Genomic DNA, 24,615 nt, shown 5'->3' with positions numbered 1-24,615 from the left:
CAAAGAAAATTTACTCTGTAATAGGAAATAACTAACATTGCTAACGGAACTCATTTTATTAACCGACTTCAAAAAAGGAGGTTATGATTTCGTCTTGCGGTTTTTATGTATGTTTTCGTATTGCTCCAAGAATACTGGACCGATTTGAAAAATACTTTTTTTGTTTAAAAGAGTATACTTTCCAGATGATCCCATGTTAATTTTGTCTGGATCCGATGAGGGATCTCGGAGAAATCTAAGAAATTAAATTTCTCCGGGTATTCCAGTCGATTTTGGACTGGAATTGTCAAATAAATTTGATTTTTACGTTTGGGTAGGAAATCGTATGTAAGTATGACCAATTATTTTTTGCTTTTTAGTTCCTCTTCGTTTTTTGAAGTCGGTTCTTTTTTTATTTGAAAATAATTTTTTCATCAGTCTTAATCCAGTAAAAACTAAGAAATAACCATTAAAAAGACATTTAAAATTTTACCTATTGGTGTTTTAACGTCATAAATCATAAAAATCAAACTGACAGCAACAATGAACTGAAATTAGGTTGCGTTCGACGAACCTCACCGGTCGACCGGTAAGTAACCGGTGACAAACCGCAGCGTTCTATGATCAACCGGTTACCGAATCGGGTACCATTCTAAGCAGTTGATTGATTGATTGAGCACGTGATCATTAGCTGTCATGTGATTAACTAACCGGTCGTGCTCGTCGAACGTAAGCTTAGTGTGTTCAAAAAAAGATTTTTTTAAAAAGGATTCATACTCGAACCTACAACGGTTTTATAAAAAGAAATCATCCAACGAGCTTAATGGTAGATTCAACAAGTTGATGGGGTTGTATAACTTTTGTGCAATGGTAAAAACACACTACTCCCTGGTTAGCGTTGTTTGAGCTTTCGGTATCAAAAGTGGATTTACTTTAGCTGTAGGCATTCTTTTGTATGGTTACGGCATTTCTGCTAAACAAAAAGTAGAATAAAAAGTAATGCTTATATGTTTATTACGCGTTAAAGAACGCTTGATCCCGGATCAAGTCTCCTTGCTCCAAAAGGGCCAAGTCAATCTATTTCCAAAATTTTTTTCAAATACTCTCTGTTTAACGACGCTCCATTTAACGACTTTCTCTATTTAACGACGGCTTTTTACGGTCCCAGATGGTCCACTGTAGTGTTAAAAGCATTCTATTTAAGGACGTTTTCTACTTAAGGACGATTTTTTGAGGTCCCTTGAAAGTCGTTAAACAGAGAGCCAACTAGTTTTCCAAAATTGCAGCAAAACAAGCCAGAAGTCGGTACTACTCACATTTGTAACATCGTTTTAAAAATTTCCACCAGCTTCTTCAAAAAAGCTTGCAACCTTCTTAATAAACAATACAAAAAGAAATCTCTTCTCTGAAAATTGACAATAACACATAACCTCAATGGCTTTTGCAAAAATAGATGACTTACATTTGGAGATGTAAACCTACCATGGCTGCTTTATAATGTTGCCACAATTCTAATTGTGTATCAATGCAGTTGTGCAAAGAAAAATTAGGTTTTTGTCTTTTTCTAGATTCTCCTATGGTTCAACCGCAGGTTGTCACGTCACACGTGTCTGCACCAATAACAAAGCCAGCTTCACAGACCTCAGATAAACCAGGGGCTCCAAACGCCTGCGTCGAGTGCGGAAAATCTATTATGTAAGTAACGCGTCTCTAAAACTTATATGTGTCTAAGACATAAATAACGCTGAAAGTAAGACTGTAACAAAACAAAAAAAAAAAAGTGTTTTGTCAATTTTGTTCGTTTGCAAGAATCCGGGCTTGTCATATAACTAGAAAGTCGATCGTCAAGTTATGACGGGTGAAAATTGCTTCTACATTTGAACGAAGTAGTTGCCTGTTTGGTGATATTTTGGATAACTTAAATTTTAACCCTAACTCTAATGTATTAACCCTAAAATCCAGTAGATAGAGTTAATTGTTGACTATTTTTACGTTTCTTCATTTTTCTAAAATGACAGTCTTACCAGTAAAAAAGTTAAGTTACCGGATCCAGTTCAGCCCTGTCCAAACAAAGCATGCCAAATAGTGGGGGGGAAAAAAAACGAGCTGATGTGTGTATCACATGACTTCATTTTACACCAATTTAGTGTTATTTCCCCATTATTGCAATTTTAATGTGATTCAATAGTTAACTCTCTAAATATCACCAACAGTGGCCAAATTGAAACCAGATTTTAAAAACAAAAATTTTAAATCGATAAATTTGTCGCCAAGTCGGCGACAAAACTTGGCGACCATAAGACTGGCGATATACCGCCAAGTGTCTGCCAAATTATAACACCATTTGAGTTTGCATCGAAATTAACAATGATTTCCCCCCCCCCCAAAAAAGGTGCAAAAGATCCCTTTAGAAACACCCTAATGCAACCAAAAGGGGAGGTTCACAACTAGACCCCATTAAAAGTCTACGAACCAAATTTCAACTTTCTAGGACATACCATTCTTGACTTATGCGACATACATTATACATACGTACATGCAGACGTCCTGAGAAAACTTGTCGTAAATTACTCGGGAAACGTCAAAATGGATATTTCGGGCGTCTGTACGTCCTTAAGTACATATGTACGTTTGGTCCGGTCGAAAAAAAACTAATATTCATTTGGAGATGAGCAAAATGGAAATTAATGTCGATTTTTTAGTGAAAATTTTATTCGCGAATGCTATACGTCCTTTTTTTGTAAAAGGAAGTAATATTATCAAATTATCATGCTGTGGCACGAGTTTCATTGTCACTCACTCATTCGCTATTATATATCTTTACTAATATTATGAAGAGAGAGGGCGGATTTTTGTGTGTTTATATGTTCGAGGTAATCTCCGGAACCACTGCATCTATTTGAAAAATTCTTTCACTATATGAAAGGTGCTTTCTTACTGAGTAACATAGGCTATAATTCGAAAAAATCCGATAAATAGTTCTTTTTTTTTATTCGGGTTTAGGCCAAAATTTCACGTAAATTGCCTATTATTGGCTATTAAGGGGGTGAAAAATTACTTGCACGTATTAATCTTATATATCGTTAAAAAGGGTTGAATTTTCTGCCTTCTAAACAATTTATTTCAATGCTCTAACTTAATTACGGCAGGAGTAATTTGCGTTTTTACCTCGAACTTTTTTAGGCTTAGCTGAAATTTAGGCACTACTTTCTTCATTAAATCTATCAATAAAAAGTTAAGGAATTATCCCAAAGTTTTCTTTTTGACAGCATTGGAAAAAGCGAGATTTTTTACTCCAGAAATATCTCGACCTATGGTCGAAAAAATAACCTTCTATCTCCAAAGGAAAAAAAGTTACAAGCCGTTAAAAATCAAGTTCGAACAAATCTAATCTCCATTAAAAATACTGATGTTTTGTTTTTATTCGAGTGAAATGTACAACATTTTCTTCTTTTTTTTCTGACGATGATTTTTGAATGTTCCATGGGATTTTTTTTTTCTTTTTTTTTTTTTTTTTTTCGTTAGACGGATGGATTATGATAGCGTGGTTGCTGGGCAAGTTTGGCGATAAACAATAGAGCTGCGGAATTATTTTTACATTTGAAAGATACTATTTGATGTCTTTTTTTGTTTATTTGGCGAAATATTTTAAACTGTAGTTAAAACCGCTTCACTTGCTAAATAGAGTTTTAAAGCAACTGTAAATCTAATTTAATGATTTGACGAAAAGTTTTAAATTCCAAAGAAACTTAATTTTTTTTTTTTTTTTTGTTGAATAAGTGTGTACGCATTTTATGCGAAGACAAACGATCATTTCACATCAGAGGGGGAGGGGGCGTCAATTTTTTTATTCAACGGACTTCCATTAAATTTTTAGCACGGGCATCGCTGTGCGGGTATTGCTAGTATGAGGATAAAGATATATACTAGCCGGCGCATCAGTTTAAGATCAACCATTTTGGATCGGAGCGCGTGTTTGGGTGGTTGCCCTTTCTAGCGAGTAATCGCGTTTAGTGATTGTTCACTGCGATCGATTATTAGGGGCACGTGAATTGTTTATTTAATAAAGTATTATTTTCGGCAATTTGGCGAAACCCGAAACTTTGCTGTGGTAACCCTAGCATCATATCACATCACACCCGAGGGTCTCCTGTTCCTATCACAGCCCTGACTTGCCCAGGTTAGGGACCCTCGGGAAGTGGTAACCCTAGCAGCACAGCAATGAAAAATCTGATCCAAAATGGCTAAACTTAAGCTGATGCGTCGGCCTATCTATATAGCTGCTCTATATGAGGATAGAGCAAGAGCCCGTAAACGATAGACCTACGTCTAAGTATAAAGGGCCAAATTTTTTCTGCGTAAACTCATCACAGCAGGTAAGAACGGCTCGCTATTATTTAAGCTGAATCACGCAGGTTTTAGCAGGAAACAGGTAGCAAAAGGTGCTTCAAAAACTAAACATCATTGAGTCATTCCATGTCAAGTGACCTCGTCGTCTCCACCCGAAGCATCTCCGATTTGAACGAAATTTTATAGAAATACAGACATGTCTTTGAAACTAACCTATACACTTTTCCAGCTCTCAAAACCCAAATCCTGAGGATCTATGATCAATAAAAAAAGAACTTGAAAAATGGCGGATCAACTTTGTGAAACGAATTCCGATGTTTATGCCAATCCCCCGTTGGAGGCCATTTTGGAGCCCTTCCCCCGCCCCCTTTTTCTTTCCTTTTTGAGATATCCCAGATCCTCATGGGTTGTATCTTGGAAGTTGAAAATTTTCATATGTAGTTTCAAAGGTATGTTTTCACCTTTCTTAAAACGTCCTCCAAATCGGAGATGGTTGAATGGGGTGATGGGGACCGTCAGGTCTCATGACATGGAATGAATCTATGATATTTAGTTTTTGCAATAATTTTACGCACTTCTCTCTTTGCTACCCATTTCCTTCCAAACCCAGCACGACTTAAATAATAGCGAACTATTCTTACCTGCTGTAGTGTGCTTACGCAGAAAAATTTTGGGCCTTTATACTATGACGTAAGTCTGGCACTCACGGGGTCTTGGACTAAGGCCCCTATATATACGAGCCGACGCATCAGCTTTAGAATAGCCATTTTGGATAGAAGCGCGTGTTTGGGTGGCTGTCTTTCTGGCGAGATATCGCGTTTGCTGATTGTTCACTGTGAGCAATTATTAGCGGCACACACGTGAATTGTTTATTAAATAAAATATTATTTTCGGCAAATTTGGCGAAATTCGAAACTTTGTTCTGGTAAGCCTAACAGTGCAACAAAGAAAAATCCGATCCAAAATGGCTCAACTTAAGCTGATGCGTCGGCCTATCTTGCACTATAACAGATAGCAATCAAGTAAGTTGTATAGTACAGTAGTAGCAAGAAGAAAAATAACTTGCATTGTCCGCTAACTGATCATCTTAGTTGTATGTTTATAAGTGTGTCTGTAACTTCCATTTTCTTTTCTTCTTTTTCAGTGGAGTCTTCGTCAGAATAAAGGATAAATCACTTCACCCGGAATGTTTTAAATGTAGTACTTGTGGTACTTCTTTAAAAAATGTCGGTAAGTATTTTCTTCGCGAATGATTATAAGTACAAAAGCAGATTCGTTGTTAATTAAAAAAAAAATATTTTGAAAAATGGAATGCAAAAAAGTTCTTTTCTGAGATATCTGCATTTGAGATGATTACATATGAGGCAGTGGGAAGCAAAGAGATTTAAGTGGACTTTTTAGTTTCTTATAAAATACGTTTAAAGTTCAGATCCTAGGTAGACTTTCATTATTTGTTTTCTAAATCCTTCTGCATAGAAGCACCCACGAGAGCTATTAGTACTATCTCTTACCCCAAAGCAGAGAACAGCTTCCCCTATTGTTTGTACTGGTTATATTCAAATTTTTAATTTTTACACTTAATCCCTTTGCTTCTTCCTACCTCATTATGGGATTTGATGGATCAGTATACACAATCAGAAAACTATCTTTTTTTTTTGTGTAGCAAACTTTGTTTTTTTAATTGAGGTACTTTTGCAGGTTATTTCAACGTGAGCGACAAACTATATTGTGAAGCTCATGCGAAACTGGCGGCAAAAATTGCGGCATCGGCTCCAACTTATGAACCTCTTGTGATAAGCCAGTAAGTATTGTCATTTTAATTCAAATACAGTCGGATCTTAAATCGAACACGATTAAAATGAATTACTGCTTAGACAAATTGCAATTGCGATCCTCGTCTTGTTGTTTATTGGTGCTCGGATAAGACGAAGTGCGGCCAAGACGAATTGATTTTAAAGGTCCCTTTGCGTTTGTTTTAACAAAGTTCAACTGTAAATGTTATTCTCCTTCGATTAGACCTGTAATTTAACTACTCATCGGCACATCCCAAAAATTTGAAAGAAAAGAAAGGCTATCATTATTGATAATATTGATCACTCTTGGGCAGGGGCGTGCACGGGGTGGGAGAACGGACACCTGTTGGTCCGAGCCTGAAGTGGGCCCGGAATTTTTAAAATGAGGGTGAAATATATGTAAGGACGTAGGTGTAAACAATACGGAGAGGGACTTGTATTGTTGTTGTTGCTTTGTTCCAACTAGACTGGCAATTTGGAGTGCGCTGCTTTACTTTTCCAACTGTACCGTAATATGGTGTGAAATCCGACTTCCACAATACACACATGACATAGGGACTTGTTTATAGTGTAGGCAACCATTCACAGCATAACAACACATTCACACAAAGAAAAGACAAAGACAGGAGAGAGAAAGTACATCCATCCCGAGCCGGGATTCGAACCCGGGACCTCTTCATCACAGTCAGACTTCTCTGACCCCTAGAGAAGGCTGAAATTCATTCGTGATCTGCCCCAAAATTTCTGTGTACGCCCCTGCTCTCGCGTCATCATCACGATTGAGGGGCGGCATTTCCAAAAAGTGAGACGTGTGGGGAAACTGTGGTCATATTTGGATTCAGGAGGTCATTCGGCATAAGAATCATCAAGAATTGTGTCAGAAGCATTTTGAAGGTATTTTTTTGTTACACAGTGTGATTAGTATATGGAATAACTCTGTTATCTTTATTACCTAACGAAAGTCATAGACTCAACAACCAGTTTTAACCCTTTTTTGTCCTGTAAAGGCCTTCTCCTCAAACGAAGAAAATAGAATCAATCAATAAGCAACAATCTAATAATTTGTAGTACATTAAAAGGTGTTTTCCATGTATGAAAATGACTATATATCAAATTCTGGTATTATTTGGCGAATAATTGCGATTGCATTTATGTTTCGTATATTTTTTTCATAAGCAGATAAGATGTGCAGAATTTCTCGTTTGGGTAGTATAATTATGCGCAGTGGAAGTTTTTAGTTTTTAAGTTCTAAACTTATTATAAAGAACGTAATTTCTCAAATGCTTTGTGTAGCAAATTTTGGATGTTTTATGTTTCACATGTTGAAAAAATCAGGCACGGCGTGGTTATTTTTTACGGTATTATAGCTACGTGAAGTCAAGTGTGCAGAATCGGACCACTTTCCCTAATTGAACATGTAAGGTACAGACGAATAAATAATTATTTTTACTATCGAATGTGGAAAAGACAGGGCCATGAATTACAAAATAGTCAGAAAATGCACTTTATTTGTTAATAATAAATTAAATTGCTTTTGTAAAATATTAACTACAATTTCATGCAGTCAGTCAGTGCATGCAATCAGTCAAACTAACGTTCTACCATCAACGTTAAAAAATAACGAACCTCTTAGTAGATAGGTTTAAAATACGAAACTTAAAATTCTGGGAAGTTCTTTAAAAGAAATAAATAAAAAACTGAAACGCTAAAAATGATTTAAAAGGAGCTCTAGTTTTATTTTAAAGTGTCAACTTACTTATAAAACTATGAAGAAGCAAAGAACTTTACAGAAGTAACAAAAAAGGATGTAAAAGCACAATTTGCAGTTTTTTTGTTTTACGTTGATTTTCTCGTTTAACATAAAGATAGGTTTCAATTTATTTCAGTTGTTAAACAATTGAAAAAATAAAAGCATTAGAATGAACATAATTTATGAAAATATTTTCTTATGATGATTTGCAAAAGAAATTACTTGCTTTATTTTTATCGTTACTCTTTCAGATCTTTAGATAACCCAGTGCCAAATGCAGCAAGTCCTACCCCACAGACTCCAATAACAGCTCCATTGTCCCCTTCTGCATATCGCAGCGTTTCACCCGTACCCTTCCATGTGAGTACTGCAGGGTTTTTATGTAAGGCATTGAAAGGCTTCGAGTTATTTATTACATGCATTTATTTAATTTGTTAAAGAATTATATTTAAATGACATTTGTAATGGACCATAGATTAAGTTGGGATGTCACGCTCTGACATGTAAAAAGCCCTTTTAACTGTATTTCATGATTTCAGCAACAGAGTGCCTTTGTCGACTTTTTCAAGAGCATTCGAGTGTAAACAAGTTTTACGCATCCACTACATCCGTTTTCAGCAAATGTTTAGAGGTAATTACAGTTTTATAGCAAAGTGATGTGAGAGTAACACTTTTTAACGCAGTTTTAAAACCATTTACATTTTTATTTACGCTAGAAAAAAAAAAGATTTTGATTTTTCATTTCGTTGCTCATATCATGACTTGTATTGATTTTCATCAATTTATTTAATTTTAAATACTTTTCGCTTGTTAAAACAAGTTTTTTGGTGTTACCTCAAGTGGGGCATTTAACCTGATGGAGTATTGCTTGATTGTCAAAGTAATATTCTCCAAAACTGCAATTTGGTTTTCTTTTTCTTTTTTTAACCGACTTCAAAAAGGAGGCGGTTATCAGTTCATACCGTATGTATGTTTTTTTTTTGTTTGTCCACTCATAGCGTCTCACCTAGTGAACCGATTTTGATGATTCTTTTTTTAATGGATAGGGGATGGCTCAACTTAGGTCCCATTACTTTGTTTGACCATATTTGTTCTTTAGAAAAAAGTTATGGGCAAAAAACAGTAAATTCCATGCAATTTCCCTATTAAATGATATTGTAGCGAAGTTCGCACTTTTCATCCGTGGATAACGGTGGCTCAGTGGTAGAATTCTCGCCTCCTACACGAACGACACGGGTTCAAATCCCGACTAGGACAAGTGAATTTTACTAAAATTTCGTTTCTACTGTTTCCCGTATTTTCTCGAATGTTCTATTAACTTCTGTATCTTTCCAAGTCTGGAAAGTTCCAGCACTTTCTCAAGTTGTATATAAGGAGATGTAACGTTCATTCGTGGTTCTTAATTAAGATCTCGAGTTGAGACTAACGAGTATTCGCTTCATTTGGCTTTCACATTATCTTCGCTATCTTCATCTACGCGACAATATGAAACTCATTGTTATAAAAGTTTGGTGCCATATAACAGTAACATTAATAGTAATTGTAATGATAATTTTGAATAAAGGCTTTTCTAAAGCAATACAGTGATATAGAGCCGAACTTCTTACTAGGTAACTTCTTACTTTTACTGAAATATCTACATTTACACTAAAAAGAATGAAATAAAAAAAATTTGAAAAAAAAAATTGAACCGCCTTCAAAATTGCTCTAAAAAGTGAAAAATAATTTTATTCTTTAAACACCATCGATAATACTTTTAAACATAATTTTTGAAGTTGGCGCAAAAACAAAAAGTAAAATCCATTGTAACCATGCTTTGTTCATATTTTTATCAAAAAATCATCCAAAGTTAGGAACGAAACATTTATATCGTTACTCAAATAATATGCTGTCATCAATGCGTAATGCATGTGGTAGTGAAGAAACTGGACCTGGTTAAATTTATACTTGTAGTTGAGTTATGGCTGTGAATGATTTTATTGATCGTTTTTGCGCCAACTTCAAAAATTATGTTTAAAAGTATTATCGATGGTGTTTAAAGAATAAAATTATTTTTCACTTTTTAGAGCAATTTTGAAGGCGGTTCAATTTTTTTTTTCAAAATTTTTTTTTGTTTTTGGAATAGAAATTTAATTCGTAGTTTTTGGTCATGATAGATTTTACGCAGCGTCTGAACTTTCATTAAGAGAGGAAAGAGGTATTATCTTTCATTTGTTAATTCTTTTATAAAAAAAAAGTTTCTACTTAGGTGCGTGATACCCCGACTTACTCTAAGCTTGCGTTCGACGAACTTCACCGGTCGACCGTTGAGTAACCGGTTGCTAACCGCAGCGTTCTTGAGAGCAACCGGTTAACTGGTTGCTTCCGATGTCATTTCATGAGCCTCACCGGTTGATTTGCGGTCGACCGCAACTCTAGCTGGTTGATTGGTTGATGGAATCACGTGACATTTTTGACCAATTATATGTATTTTTCACCTGCGTGTTATTCGTCTGCGTTACATCTGCGCAAGTAACCGGTGATCAACCGAAAGCGTTTGATGAAGCATTGGTTCGTGAACAACCGGCTAGTAACCGCTGACGTCATTGCTGTCACGTGATTAACCAACCGGTCGCTACCGGTCGTGCTCGTCGAGCGTAAGCTAAGTCTAATTGCCATAGGCGTCGGAAGCGGGGGAGCTGGGGGAGCTTGAGCTCCCTCTATAATATTTCAGACCGGCTCAGCTCCCCCGGAAAAATTCTAACCGTATAGCTTTTTGCAGTACATTGTCTATCTCAAACCTGATTTTAAAAATGAGATCTACCTTTTTTAGGAATTTCCACATAATAACCAACAATGAAAGGGGAGAGATGGAGTGGTCAGTACGGTCAGTAGATTTGTGTTTCCCTCTTTTCAAACTTCTCGATTCCCGGAAGAAAAAGAAAAGTATTAAATTCAAGTTATCTACATAGGGGTGTTTTCCACCCTCTCCACTTTGAGCTCGTCTTTCGCAAGTGTATTACACATTACACTGTAGCTCAGTTTAATAATCTTAGTTTTGCATGCCATTTATATCTCACACTTCCACTAAAGAGAGATAATCGTGAGCCAGTTTTGTATTTAAATATGAAGGTGCTCCAGACACGTATCAAAAAGAAGGTTTCTAAGATAAACAACATCTGACCTTCCGGACGCTATCTAAAGAATCTCCGGCGAATCCTTTTAAATTCGTTGATTAAAACAAACTTGCAAAATATGAAACGAAAGTTAAATTAAAATACTGAGTGGTCATTTTTGTTTATTGCAATTATTAAAGAAAAAAGAAGAAAGAAAGAAAAGAAAAGAAAGAAAGAAAAAAAAAAAAAAACAATGCAGAGGAAGAAGAGAAAAAAAGTCCAATTTACAAACAAATTTATTTAGCATTTTTATCCAGCGTTTCTTTTTTTTTTTTTTTCATTTCTTCATAAAAAGTTCAGCCCCGATCAAAGAAAATTCTTTAGCGAGTTCTCAAAAGTTTAGCAATGTAGTTATAGAACAAAAGATAGTTCTAAACTAATTTTCGAGGGATTATGATCGTATGTTTCGGGTGTTAAATTCCACGTTTCGATCAAAAGATACGATCAGATGGCGAAAATATCATTATTCGATGGTCTATCGAAACCAAAAGTGATCTTCTGTCAGGGGACATAGACTAAAAGCCTAATATACATATTCTTCGAACAAATTTTTAAAATTCTATAAAAGTTATATTTATTATTTTTGATTGAAAATATTGTCTGAAGAAACAACCTAAATCAGTAACATACCCAGAAATTACTTTTGCGAATACATATCATTGCTGTGATAATAAAAAAAAATATTTTTTCCAGAACTATCCCACGGTAGAAACTAAAAAAAAAAAAAAACGTTTATCCATTATTTTGTTATATTTAAATCGTGAGGGATTGATTTTTTCATGAAGTTAAAAATTTGCAAAGATAAATATAATTTAAAGAATTCTAAGGTACTACAACACAGAAACAAAAATTCTCACTAATCAAAATCGGTAGTGAATTAGAATATTTATATTAAAAAAAAAAAATTAATAATTGTAAACACTGTTACGATGTTAAAAACTGCGAGTTTATTGAAAACAAACATTTTTTGAACATTTAGACTTTATGAAGTTACATTTCTTCTTCTTTTTTTGTTTTCTCAAAATTAAGGTTTTTTTTTTTTTTTTTCTGTCACAGATATGTTTTCATGCTAAAAAAATGCATGTGGAAGAAAGCACTTGAGCACCCCTCAAAATGTTTGAGGTTCTGGGAAACTTTTCATATCCATTTTCACGATTAAAAATGTTCCTTTTCACTTATTATTGTTAGAAAAAAGCACCAACAATATTTCATAGTTTCTCTGAAGTACTTTTACTAACATTTATCTGAACTATACAACGAACGTTTTATTTAAACACATTTCAGGCGCACTGTTTCTCTTCTCCTTTGTTTCTAGTTCTCATAAAAGAAAGTCTTCTAAATGCTACGCTGCAGAAGTCCTCCCCTACCTCCTAAATTATTAAAAAGCGTTGCAATGTTCGTTTTTAGAGAGCGATTTCCTGAAAATTCACGGAAGAGAACCCATGACTGAATACCTGGTCTTCCACAATATGGTAGCTTGTATAATATTCCGTTCAATTTCAAAACATTGCTATGCCTCTAAGATTAACAAATATGATCTATCTCGAATAATTTTCGGAGAGTGACACCCGAAACGCCTCTCTGATATCAAAAAAGAAGGATGAAAATTCAGTTTTTAAAACTACAATTTCTAAAACTTTAAGGGGAAGGAATCTTTTCCAATAACCTCATTGAGGAACGCTCTCTAAGACTTCAATTTCTAAAAAATTCCAGAGAGCCCTAGAACTTCCCCCTTTCCCTGACATCATTGAAGACTGTCTTCAATTGCGTTTTTGGAACTTCAATTTTTAAATATTGGGAAAGTGATGTAAATCGATCGAGGACAATCCTTGAGTCATATCATTTTCCCTAACGTCATAAATATAGTCTGAATTCGCGCTTTAAAGACATAAATTCCGAAAATTTTCCAGGGAGGGCATTCGAACATTTTCTCTCCTCAACATTACCAAAGACCGTCTAAACTACGTTTTTAGAACTAAGATTTCGGAAATTTTCCGGGGCTCAAGCCCCAGGACCCCCTATTGATATGGGCTCATCTTCGAGAACTGACCGACCCCCTTCCAAAAAAACCAGAAGTTTTATCACCTCATTCTCTCCATATACTATTGAGACGGTGAGAAGCAAGAGGATGTAAGTAGCAAAATTAAAAATTTGGAGATAACCAGTACAAATAGTTTAGGAACCTTTTCTCTGTCTTGGGGTGAGAGATAATACTAGTAGCGCTGGTTGGTGCTGATGTCCAGCATGATTTAGAAAAAATATCAATGAAGGCTTACCTGAGACGTTATCTTTAAACGCGTTTTACTCAAAACTTGAAGATATCCACTTACATCCCTTTCTTTCTCACTGCCTCAATTTATATATTAGATATGATTGAAAACATTACTGGGAAAGGGAGCGGAAAACGAAAGGATCGACAATCATTTCAAATAAGAAAATTTTTTCAAGTGCTACCCCCCCCCCTTCCCCGCCAAAAAAAAGAGAAAAATCTGGTGGCGCTACTGCTTCTGTCCCTTGGATCCCTATCATGAGCCCCAGCTCCCCCTACGTTTATATACTTCCTACGCCTCTGCTAATTGCTTACATTGGTACTAGTTACAGCAGTGAGACACATGGGTTAATCTATCCATTACCTTGTTTCGTACGGAATATTGAGCTGAGAAACTTTACAGTATGATTATACAAGATTAACGTTGTTATGAGGTTAATTCTTATGTAGAAACATTGTTAATTCTCTGCTACTTAAGAAAGAACCAGAATTTTTTTTTAATCAATATGAGTTATTGTACCTTCAAGAATAACTGCAAAATGTAACATAGAAAAGGATTCAATAATGTATAATAAAACTTTTACGTAGAAGAGATAGGTAGCACCCACACAGAAAAAGACGATTCAAAATCACATTGAATTCCTGGTACATAAATACTTTTACTATGCAATAGATGATAGATAGCACTTTATTGGAATCTAACTTTCCATCTTGTAGTTACCACAATGGGGTTGGTTCCTTCAGTCAATAGTACTACTTTTAGTCACTGAAATTAATAGAATAAGCAAAAAAACATGGCAACAAGGAGCCAGAAATTTTTTTTTATTTTCTCAACAGTTATTTTTAATTTAAATCTTTTGTCCGATTTTGGAAATGAAGTGTAATTATTATGACGTCACAAGTGATGTTACTTTGGCGCGCTGAATGTTTTCGCATTGTTAAAAAAAAAAGTTTACTATTAAACAGTAATGTTAATGGCAATCATAATCCGAATTTTGATTGAAGGCGTTTCTGAAGCAAACATGAAGTTCATTAGTATTATTGTGCTATAATATTTTTGTCTTTATCTAATGCCAAAATAATGCGCTCTGCGCTAATGGCATCAGTGAATGACATTTCATCATTGCGATGTCATGAACAGAAATGTAAAAAAATTATTTGAATCCGCGCACCGATTAAGATATTTTTTTTAAATACTAAATTTTGTCAAACACAGAAAATATGGTTGTTTTTAAGCATGCTCTTTAGAAAAAAATACTCTTAAAATTTCGGAAACAACCCAGTTGTGAATCCGTCACTAAAATGTAGGATGGACGAATACACAAACGTTGAATTATCCGCTATCCGCTCATGCCTGGAACTCCCAGGAAGTGTACTTCTTATGATATGAGTACACATAATGTACATCGTTTACACTGAAGTCAAATGAGAATAGTTACCACAAAGCTACCATAAAACGAAAGCACTTGAAAACAATGCCGGAACTCAAAAAAAAAAAAAAAAAGTCCCACATCTTTTAGAAAGAAATCCTGAAACGAACGTTCGAATGATATTCCAACGAATCCGTTAGTTTCTAACACTTCGTTTGAGAGATTCTGTTAACAAGCAAAACTAATCTTTACAATTCGAAATGCACACAAGCAGAGAAAACTTGAAGATTATCGACACTGGTCGGATTTGCTATTTTGTTGTTCGCTGATCTGTTAGTCTGTGCTTGGACTTCTGGTACCTTGTGAAACCTAACGAGAACTCAGTTAATCAGTTGGAAGACTGAAGGCTTCAGTCTCTGCTCAGAGTGTAAAAAATATTTACACTTAAAACCCTGCGTACAGTAAGTAAAACCTATTTTGGGCAGGTTTTTCTTTTTTACATCTTTTAACTGAGACTAAGGCCCGATGTTGCTCATCTCTTTGTAGCTTCCGGAGAAATACGGTCCCGACAACTTCAGAAATCTAGAATTCAGGATTGTATGTGATAATGATCTCTTGCGTGATTTGAAATTTTGAACCTCGTGTGGATAGTGACGGATTTAAAATTTTAGGGTCCCATCCAAGCCCGTCATTTGGGCAATGCGGGGGGTCAACCCCCACCCCTCCCCTTCAGATTTCAGAATCATAATGAAATCAGGCATTTTTTACGTATTTTGTTGGGTTAAAATGTGTTTATTACCCCCTCCCCCTCTTTTGGAAAATTTTGAAATGACGGGCCTGGTTCCATCGCAATTCCTGTTTTTTTTTTTTTTTTGGTGGGGGGAGGGGGGTTTGTCTATCACAGAACTATGTGAACAATTAACATGTGCGTTTTTGAATCACCTTCGGTACCCTATGGTCGTAGGCCCCGACAGTTGCGACTTATTAAAACCGGCACTGCTTATGACAACATGCAGGATTTCTGCTCGTGCTAGTGTATTTCGAGTATTACTTCACATTACCTTTACACGTGTGATCGTTTTGAGAAGGTTCATTATGTACAATTATCAACTTTTAAACACAATTCTTGTTTCTTTGTTGCAGAAACCGGGCGATATTCATCATGTAGAGGCGCCCCAGAGTCCGCAGCCAGTACTCTCACCGCCTGTTTTCAAACCTAACTTAGATCCTCCTCCCTTCACTTCTCCTGCGTCGACATCTCCCTTCAAGATGGTAAGAATGGGCACTGCTTCTTTTAGTTCAATCAGTTTTTGAAAAAGGTATAAAAAAATATGTTGAATACAGAAGAAAATAGTAGAAGTTACGAACGAAACAAATGCATACAAACATATTTTGCCATTTTCCTTCCATTGCTTTTAGATTTTAATTCAATTCAAAGGGCACAGTCTAAGTTAGCTGGATCTAAGAATTAAACATTTTATTTCTAATACGAGAATAAGCATTGTAGTTTCCTATGCGTACAGAATCTGAAAATTTCTTTTTGATTGTTTGTTGATGACTAAAATCAATGAGTAAATGCAAGGCTGGAGTTAATTGCCCCATTGAATATTTTTATAGAGAATCTTAAAACCGCAAGCGTACTGCAGTTTGGCGACGAATCAAAATTTACCATTCCTTAAAATCAAATTACATTACAGTTAGTTAGGGAAGTTGGAAACGCGGAGCAAATAGAAACAAGTAGCATAGCCATCTTTGTGGTGACTTTGAGAACTAAATTGTTGGTGAGTGACGACTTGGCAATATAGGAAAGATATTGAAAGGATCCTTGTGTATTTTTAATCAGCTGTGGAAGCATGACGAATATTTGAAACTGACATTGGTGAAGAAAAATCTATGCCAAAGTCTATCGAATTTATCTTATCTTATCCGACAGATCTACAAACAAGAAGTAAATGAATTTTACTGCAGTAAAATCAAGTTACAACGGACTACAAAGAACCACAAATTCTGCTCGCTATAACGAGAATGCCTTTGCAATGGAATTCAAGCGATGTAATGGCTGGGTCTGAATATTCATTTCGTTGAAATGGATGTTTTGTTGCATTGGTATTCGCTGTGATGAGATTTTAATGTATTTCTGTTTTCAGTGAAGGAAGTTGTGAAAAAAATTAGTTATAAATTAAATTTTCTATGTTAGGTGCTTTCACTTATTTTGCAACTGAGGAAATTGGAAGCAGCTAGCGTTTTCCAATGTCTCCGTGAAATTATAAGTATTAGATTTTAGTGTGCAACAAATTTATTTATTTTTTATTATTACTTTTTTGTGTGTGTATGGTTTTTCTCAGAAAAGGATCAAAATTTTGTTTATGACAACTTTCAATTTTTTAAATATATTTCCAAGCCCTAAAACATGGGGGCTTTCTTTAAATTATAATCTTATGTGCATTGTTTCATATTTACCTGTTTGAAAGCAATTTGATGAATTTCTTGAAGATGCGGTAGAGGATAAGACAGAAAATCATTAAAAGAGGACGAAGTCAAGAAAAGGGAAATGCAGGAAATGGACGTTGAAACTGTCGATGTTGGCCGAAGAAATTGAAGAATCAAAATTAAAGATTTTAATGACGGTAAAGAACAGATAGATTGCAAACTTTGAACAAATAGCACTATCAGATAAAAATGGATGATTGTGTAGAAAAAACAAAGAACTATTGGTGCAATACCGATGAAAAAACATCGAGGTTTCAAAATATCGTTGCTAAAAATTCAAAAATAGATGGAATCGATACATCGACCTAAAAATATGGACGGTTTGAAACATCGATGTTCTGAAACATCGATTTTTTTTCATGTATAATTAACTGCATAATAAACTCTAAAAGAAATTTAATGCAAAAACTAAATTCCCAGTAATAATTAAATAGGATGATTTTTGAACTGTCAAAGAAAACCTGATAATGATAATTATTAACATTACAAATTGAGTAATACAAAAGATAAATAACTTATCTTACACATTAAAAAGTGAGTGTATCAATCTGCACTTGTGTTCAAAATTAAGATGCATTCAGATTTGGTCAATTATCTCAAGAAGTACTGGACCGATTTTGATGAAATTTGGAATGAACATACAATGATGCAATACAAAGCAAATTACCATCAAACGTTTAAAATATGCACTCATGATCATGAACAATGCTCGATGAACTCGGAAGATATGAAACGTGCATCTTGTTCGCGAGCGCACAATGGCGAATTTCTTGGTGTTTTTTTCAGCAATCGGTATTTTCCGTTTCTGAGAGTAAAAATGGTATCCATCAGCGTTTAGATAACAAAATGAGGTGGTGAATTGTGAGAAGACTAGAAGCAGACCAGTCTTAAGTTCACATTTGTAGAGGATTCAATTGAACTCGCAGCGTCATGTGCAACTTGTTAAGACAGTTCCAGTATACAGTCAACCAGGAGATGGCTTGAGCAAGGTCGTTCACGAAGTACGACAACCAGAGAAGATCACCCTTTGGTGCATCATAGCAAGGTGTAACAGGGACTTCTCGGCTCTCTCATGACTTGGGATCCTGAGATGCAAGGTCGACTGTTCTCCAGCAGACTTTGAGAATGTGTCGTTTGCATAAAGAAAAAACCCTGCTGTTTGCATCTCGTTCACTGCTACGAACAGGAGGACCGGTTTAACATACTGCAGAGGCCATAGAGATTGGAGCATGAACCAATGAGCGATTATTCTCTTCACTGACGCGCCCCGGTTCAGCTTAATCAACGATTCTCGTCCTACGTTCTTATGGAGAAAAACAAGAACCCGCTACTTGCTCTCAATATCCGCGAAACCGACATTATAGTGGCGGAGACTTGATTGTCTGAACCGACATCATGTTGGATGGCCAGATATGTCTTTGAAAGAGGCTCTGTGACAGCTGTGAGGTATATGAATAAGATCGTGTAACCCTGTGTTTGCCTTTTCAGAGATGCTTTTGACTCTGAGTTCATTTTAATGACCATAATCCAAGGCTGCATTGAGCTCTTCTAATTGACTAACGAATAGAGATGGAATTAAGCGTTTTATGCTTTATTGCTCGCAAGAAATATCTTTTTTACTACAGTTCACGAAATTTTCTACCGATGTTCGCCCAAAAGATAAAAAAGGATTTGAAGTTAAAACAATGAAAGCTTTGTTTCCAACTACCCCAACTGATTTTACATGCACTAACTCACATCTTAATCGTAGTTATAAGTATTTTTTAAACTATAATTTTTAGAAGAAACTATTTTTTTACTATATTACTAACTCTTTTATATATACTAACAGACCAATTATGGCATCCAGAGACTGCAGTTTTGTTCTTCTTATGGACTCATAAAGTCTGCAGTAGTCTAAATCTGAGCAAGGAGGCAGATGTCCTCTCATTGAAGCTGAAATTACCTTCAAACTGATAGCTAAAGCTAATTTAGCACACCAGGAAGAGTTGGTGGTAAAAGCTTTAGGTAAGAAACTGGAAGTTAAAGGCGGTGACTTACAACTAATTACCTAAGCTTTTGTCTTCATTTTACGAGTTGAACAGCCGAGTTGTTATTGCCGCCTGCTTTGTCTAGTGGTCAGAGAAGTCTGACTGTGACAGGAAGGTCCGGGTTCGAATCCCGTCTCGGGCATAGACGTACTTTCTCTCTCCTTTCCTTCTCCTTTTTTTTGTGTGAATGTGTTGTTGTTTAGTGAATGGTTGCCTACCCTATAAACGGGTCCTCTTAGGTGTGTACTGTAGAAGTCGGACTTCATACCAAATTACCGTACAGTTGGAAAAGTGAAGCAGCGCGCTCCAAATTGCCATTCTAGCTGGCACACAACAACAACTGCAACAGCACCATTGCTTGCGGACTCTCGCGGGTGGCTAAATTAATTCTGCTACCAGTTTGAAGGTAATCTCCGTTTCAATGAGGGAGTCCTGGCTCCGGTAATGACTATCCCAGGCTGATAAGTCCATAACAAAGACGAAATTGCAGTCCCTGGATGTAATAACTGAGCTGTCAATATAAGCTTGTAAGTCTGCCTTAGCCCTGGCTTAAGAGCGGTAACTTACAGTAAGACCACTATAAAGACGAGTCGACACATCAGCTTGAGATCAGCCATTTTAGATCGGAGCACGCGTTTGAATGGTTGTCTTTTCTGGCGAGTTATCGCGTTTTGGTTATTTTTCACTTCGAGCAATTATTAGCGGCACATGTGAATTGTTTATTAAATAAAATATTAATTACTTATCAATTTGACAAAGCTTGTGCAATGTCCCGAAACTTTGCTATGGTAACCCTAGCTCCACAACAATGAAAAATCCGGTCCAAAATGGCTGAATTATGTAGTCACTCTAACTTGCAACATATAATTTTCATTTCAGCCAACACCACAAGTGGCTCCACCGGTACCTGCCAGTAACATACCTACAAGCACGCCAGGCACAGGTGGACCTGGTAAGTAACAAGGATGTGCAGTTTTCCGTTATTCACTTGAAGAAAAACGCTTTTTGCATTGGTATCCAATAGATTGTCTGTGGAATGTACTCGAGATTTTTGTTCCACATTTAATACGTACTTGTTGTGAGTTTATTAAATTGTCAAACATTCGATTAAATAAAGAAATACCTTGGTTCAGAAAAGTAAAAGAAAATATTACAACTCTGAATCGCACAAATTTTCAGAGAACTGCAGCCACGTGTTTCTGAGTTTCAAGGCAGCACTTTTTCAATGCAATAGAGTTGAACTTATAAAGGAAAAACACCCGACGACAGACAGAAGCCGACTAGGGCTTTGGTCGGATGTCTTTTCACCCATAAGCTCAACTCTTTTGCATTTAAACAAAAGGGTTCTCTTGAAGTCTCGAAACACGTGTCTGCAGTTTTCCGCAAATTTGTGCAATTTAACGTTGCAATATTTTCTTTCGCTTATTTGATTAAATTCCTTTTGATTCTTATTTACAGGCGTTCCTCGTATAACACGGTACTTCTACAACACGATTTCGATATTACACGATACAAAACTTTTAATTCATAATTACACGATTTTGATGTAACATGAATTTTAAAAGAAGGAATTTAATTTTTGTTCAATACGCTATTGAAAAATGTATGATAACAACTGTAATACGTTTTTACTTTGTTTTTATGAAACTTTTACGAAAAGCTTACAGAAACTTGGTTTCCCCGTATAACACTAACTTTTAACTTTTAAATACGTACCTGATTTTTCTCATGAGAGTTCTAAAAAGCAAAAAGGTGAATATTATTTTGTTTCCAATGTATTGTAAGAAAATAACATAAGGATTAAATGTAAGCTAAATTTGGCAAACGATAAATAAACGAGCTGATGTGTGCATCACATGACTTCCTTTTGCACCAATTTAATGTTATTGCCCCATTATTGGCAATTTTAATGTGATTCAATAGTTAACTCTCTAAATATCACCAACAGTGGCCAAATTAAAACCAGAATTTAAAAAAAAAATCGCCAAATTTGTCGCCAAGTTGGCGACAAAACTTGGCGACTAAAAGACAGGCGATATATCGTCAAGTGTCCGCCAAATTATAGCACCACTTGAGTTTGCATCGAAATTAACAATGATTCCCCCCCCCCCCCAAAATAAAGGTGCAAAATACCCCTTTAGAAACACTCAAATGCAACCAAAAGGGGAGGTGTACAACTAGACCCCACTAGGAGTCGACTAGGTTTCAACTTTCTAGGACATACCGTTCTTGAGTTATGCGACATACATGCGCACATACATACGTACATACAGACGTCACGAGAAAACTCGTTGTAATTAACTCGGGGATTGTCAAAATGGATATTTCGGGGGTCTATACGTTCTTAGGCACTTATCCACGTGTGGTCGGGTTGAACAAAAACTCAACATTCATTCAGGTGTGAGCAAAATGGAAATTAAGGCCGATTTTTAAGTTAAATTTTTTTTTGCGAATACAATACTTCCTTTTCTGTAAAAGGAAGTAAAAATGTAGTCGAAACAAAATATGAAATAAAATGTATAGGATGATTCTATTTATTGAGCAATCACGATTGCTTACTGCTTTCATTTGACTGTTTTGATGTCCTATGATTTTATTTTTCCGCCAGCAGCCTCTGCCAGCACCACCGTCGACCGGGTCCTCACGATGCTGTTCCTATAGCGAAAACCGTCTCCAGGTTGCATCCATATCCTACACACACGCGCATACATACACAACTCCACACTCATACACACACACGTACACACACACAAACACATACATACACACACAAACACAAACACATACGCAAATGCATACATACAGACACATACACACACAAACACATACACACACATACACAGAACTACCCACACATTCATGACTGCACAAAGACACAAACACATATGCCCACACACACATTCACATACTCCGCTCCCACGCACACAAACACGCATTCCTACACGCAAACACTCATACCTCCCACACACAAACACACACGCCTACATACACACACACTCGTGATTGCGAAAAACATAATTTGAATTCAAGATGTCAAAATTCAAATAATTATTTTTTTCTATTTTAAATTTTGTTTTGTTGTTGTTGCTCAGACGAACTTTATTGCAACGGAAAAGCTCATTTTTTACTTCCTTTTACAAAAATGGAAGTATTGTATTCGCGGAAAAATTTTCACTCAAAAATCGACCTTAATTTCCATTTTACTCACCCCCCGAATGAATGTTGAGTTTCTTTTTCGACTCGACCACACGTGGATAAGTGCCTAAGAACGTATAGACACGCGAAATATCCATTTTGACGATTTCCGAGTTAATTACAACAAGTTTTCTCGTGACGTCTGTATGTACGTATGTGCGTATGTATGTCGCATAGCGCAAGAACGGTATGTCCTAGAGAGTTGAAATTTGGTACGTAGACTCTTAGTGGGGTCTAGTTGTGCACCTCCCTTTTTGGTTGCATTTGGATGCTTCTAAAGGGGTCTTTTGCCCCTTTTGGGGGGGAAATCATTGTTAATTTCGATGTAAACTCAAGTGGTGTTATCATTTGGCGGACACTTGGCTATCCATCGCCAGTACTTTTACCGCCAATTTGGCGACAAATTTGGCGATTTTTATTTATTAATTTATTTATTTATTTATTTATTTATTTATTTATTTATTTATTTATTTATTTATTTATTTATTTATTTTGTAATATTTAGAGAGATAACTATTGAATCACATTAAAAATGCCAATAATGGGGAAATGACATTAAATTGGAGTAAAAGGAAATCATGTGATTCACACATCAGCTCGTTTTCCCTTATAGAATGCGTTTTGTTCTTAGTACAGAAAGAAAAGCGGATAAAGTTTTTTCTTGTTGTGCATAACAATTTTAATTTGAGGTATGTGAAATAATTAAGTTTTCTCGTTTAAAACAACTCTTATTTTTAAATCAGTGATTCTTTGTATGTTCTGGTTGCCATTTTTTGTTTGTATGTTCTATTGAACCGAAATTTCAGCTATTATAAAATTTGCACCGTATGACTTGGTTTCGATATAACACGGTACACTTCCTTGATTTACATTATTTCAAGGTCTCGTATAACACGGTTTCGATATAACATGGTTCACATTGACATGATTTATGATATGTATATGATTAATTAGGTTAAAAATTAGTAAATAACAATTCACATAAAAAAGTCTCGTATGACACGGTTTCGATACTACACGGAACGAATTAACCGTTTTATACGAGAGATACCTGTATATATATCTTTTCTTTTTCTTTTAACAATTTACTGTTTTGTTGAACTACTTGGTTTACCCCCAGTTACTCTGATATTTAAAATTTTCTCCTCCCTTCAATGTATCAACAGTGGTATTCCCATACGGTATACTCCATGTACACCGTATACTCTCAAACATTTTTTAGACATATAGCGTATACCCTCAAGTTTCATAAATTTTCATATTATGACATATTATGTATGTGACCACATACGCAAATTGTGCGTAATGAATTACTGGGAGTATACCCTCAGAAAAATTGATGGGAACATCACTGTGTATCAAAGGGTATTCCTTTATTAAATGATTTTTTACTCTCTATCCATTACAATTTCAGTTTTTTTTTTTTTTTTTTTTTTTACGTCTTAACCAATAAAGAGAAATATTTTTAAATGCATTCAGTTAATTTTGTTCATAAATAAATTCACGCAACAAAATTTTGAGTTGCAAAAGAGAAAAGAATTAAAAATTTTTTTGACGGTATGCTTTATTTAAAAGATACAGCTACAAACTTTATTTATCTTTAAGAATGTGGAATTAATATTGCTGCAGTGTTTAAATTTGTTTCTCTAGAAACGCACAAAAATCTTAATCTTAATGAAAAATAAAATCTGCTTTATTTTGAAGGGGAAAAAACATATTCCAGGTTTAATTCTAAAGTTCAAAGGATTGTGATTTTGAAATGTTTTTAGAATTGTTCATCACGAGTATGCCATTTTTCTAATACTTTTTACTGCTCTAATAAGTAATAATAATTAGCTATTATTATTAACTTGAAGCCTTGTTGCTGTGGACTACAGGTTTGTGCAAATTTTGCCTGCTTTTTATTTCTCCTTCTTTCTCTTTCCTTTAATATTTTTTTTCTCTTCTTTTTTCCTATCAGTTTGAAGTGATGCATTATAAAGCTTCTTAATAAATAGCTGTGTTTTTGCAATAAATTGAACCTTAAGCGTCATAGATTTGATATGTTTTCAGTTTGAAGTTTAGAAATACATAACATGGCATATTTTTAATTAAAAGCTTTCCTAGAACATTTGATACGCTTCTTAATAAATTAGTGAAATGTAACAAAAGTATACTCTTGGCTGAAATATTTAGATTTTTTTGTTAACTCTTTACTTAAGTATCTCTCAAAGGAGTCATTTTTGCACTTTTAT

At 35.3% G+C, this 24,615-nt stretch overlaps 1 protein-coding gene across 2 annotated transcripts in view; it reads left to right on the top strand.

Moving 5' to 3' along the window:
- The window catches only part of LOC129225227 (PDZ and LIM domain protein Zasp-like), a 123,403-nt gene that overhangs the window by 64,424 nt on the left and 34,364 nt on the right, over window positions 1–24,615 (top strand). For both annotated transcript variants that reach the window (XM_054859800.1, XM_054859802.1), the window contains exons 6-11: window positions 1,548–1,674; window positions 5,474–5,559; window positions 6,028–6,130; window positions 8,124–8,232; window positions 15,810–15,938; window positions 20,066–20,138. In XM_054859800.1, the coding sequence (XP_054715775.1) occupies window positions 1,548–1,674; window positions 5,474–5,559; window positions 6,028–6,130; window positions 8,124–8,232; window positions 15,810–15,938; window positions 20,066–20,138 (627 nt within the window). The remainder of the gene's footprint in view (window positions 1–1,547; window positions 1,675–5,473; window positions 5,560–6,027; window positions 6,131–8,123; window positions 8,233–15,809; window positions 15,939–20,065; window positions 20,139–24,615) is intronic.

The sequence above is a fragment of the Uloborus diversus genome, chromosome 6 (assembly GCF_026930045.1).
Source record: "Uloborus diversus isolate 005 chromosome 6, Udiv.v.3.1, whole genome shotgun sequence".
Lineage (NCBI taxonomy): Eukaryota > Metazoa > Arthropoda > Arachnida > Araneae > Uloboridae > Uloborus > Uloborus diversus.
The sequence above is the reverse complement of the archived record's forward strand: the minus strand, read 5'-3'. Positions and strand labels throughout refer to the sequence as shown.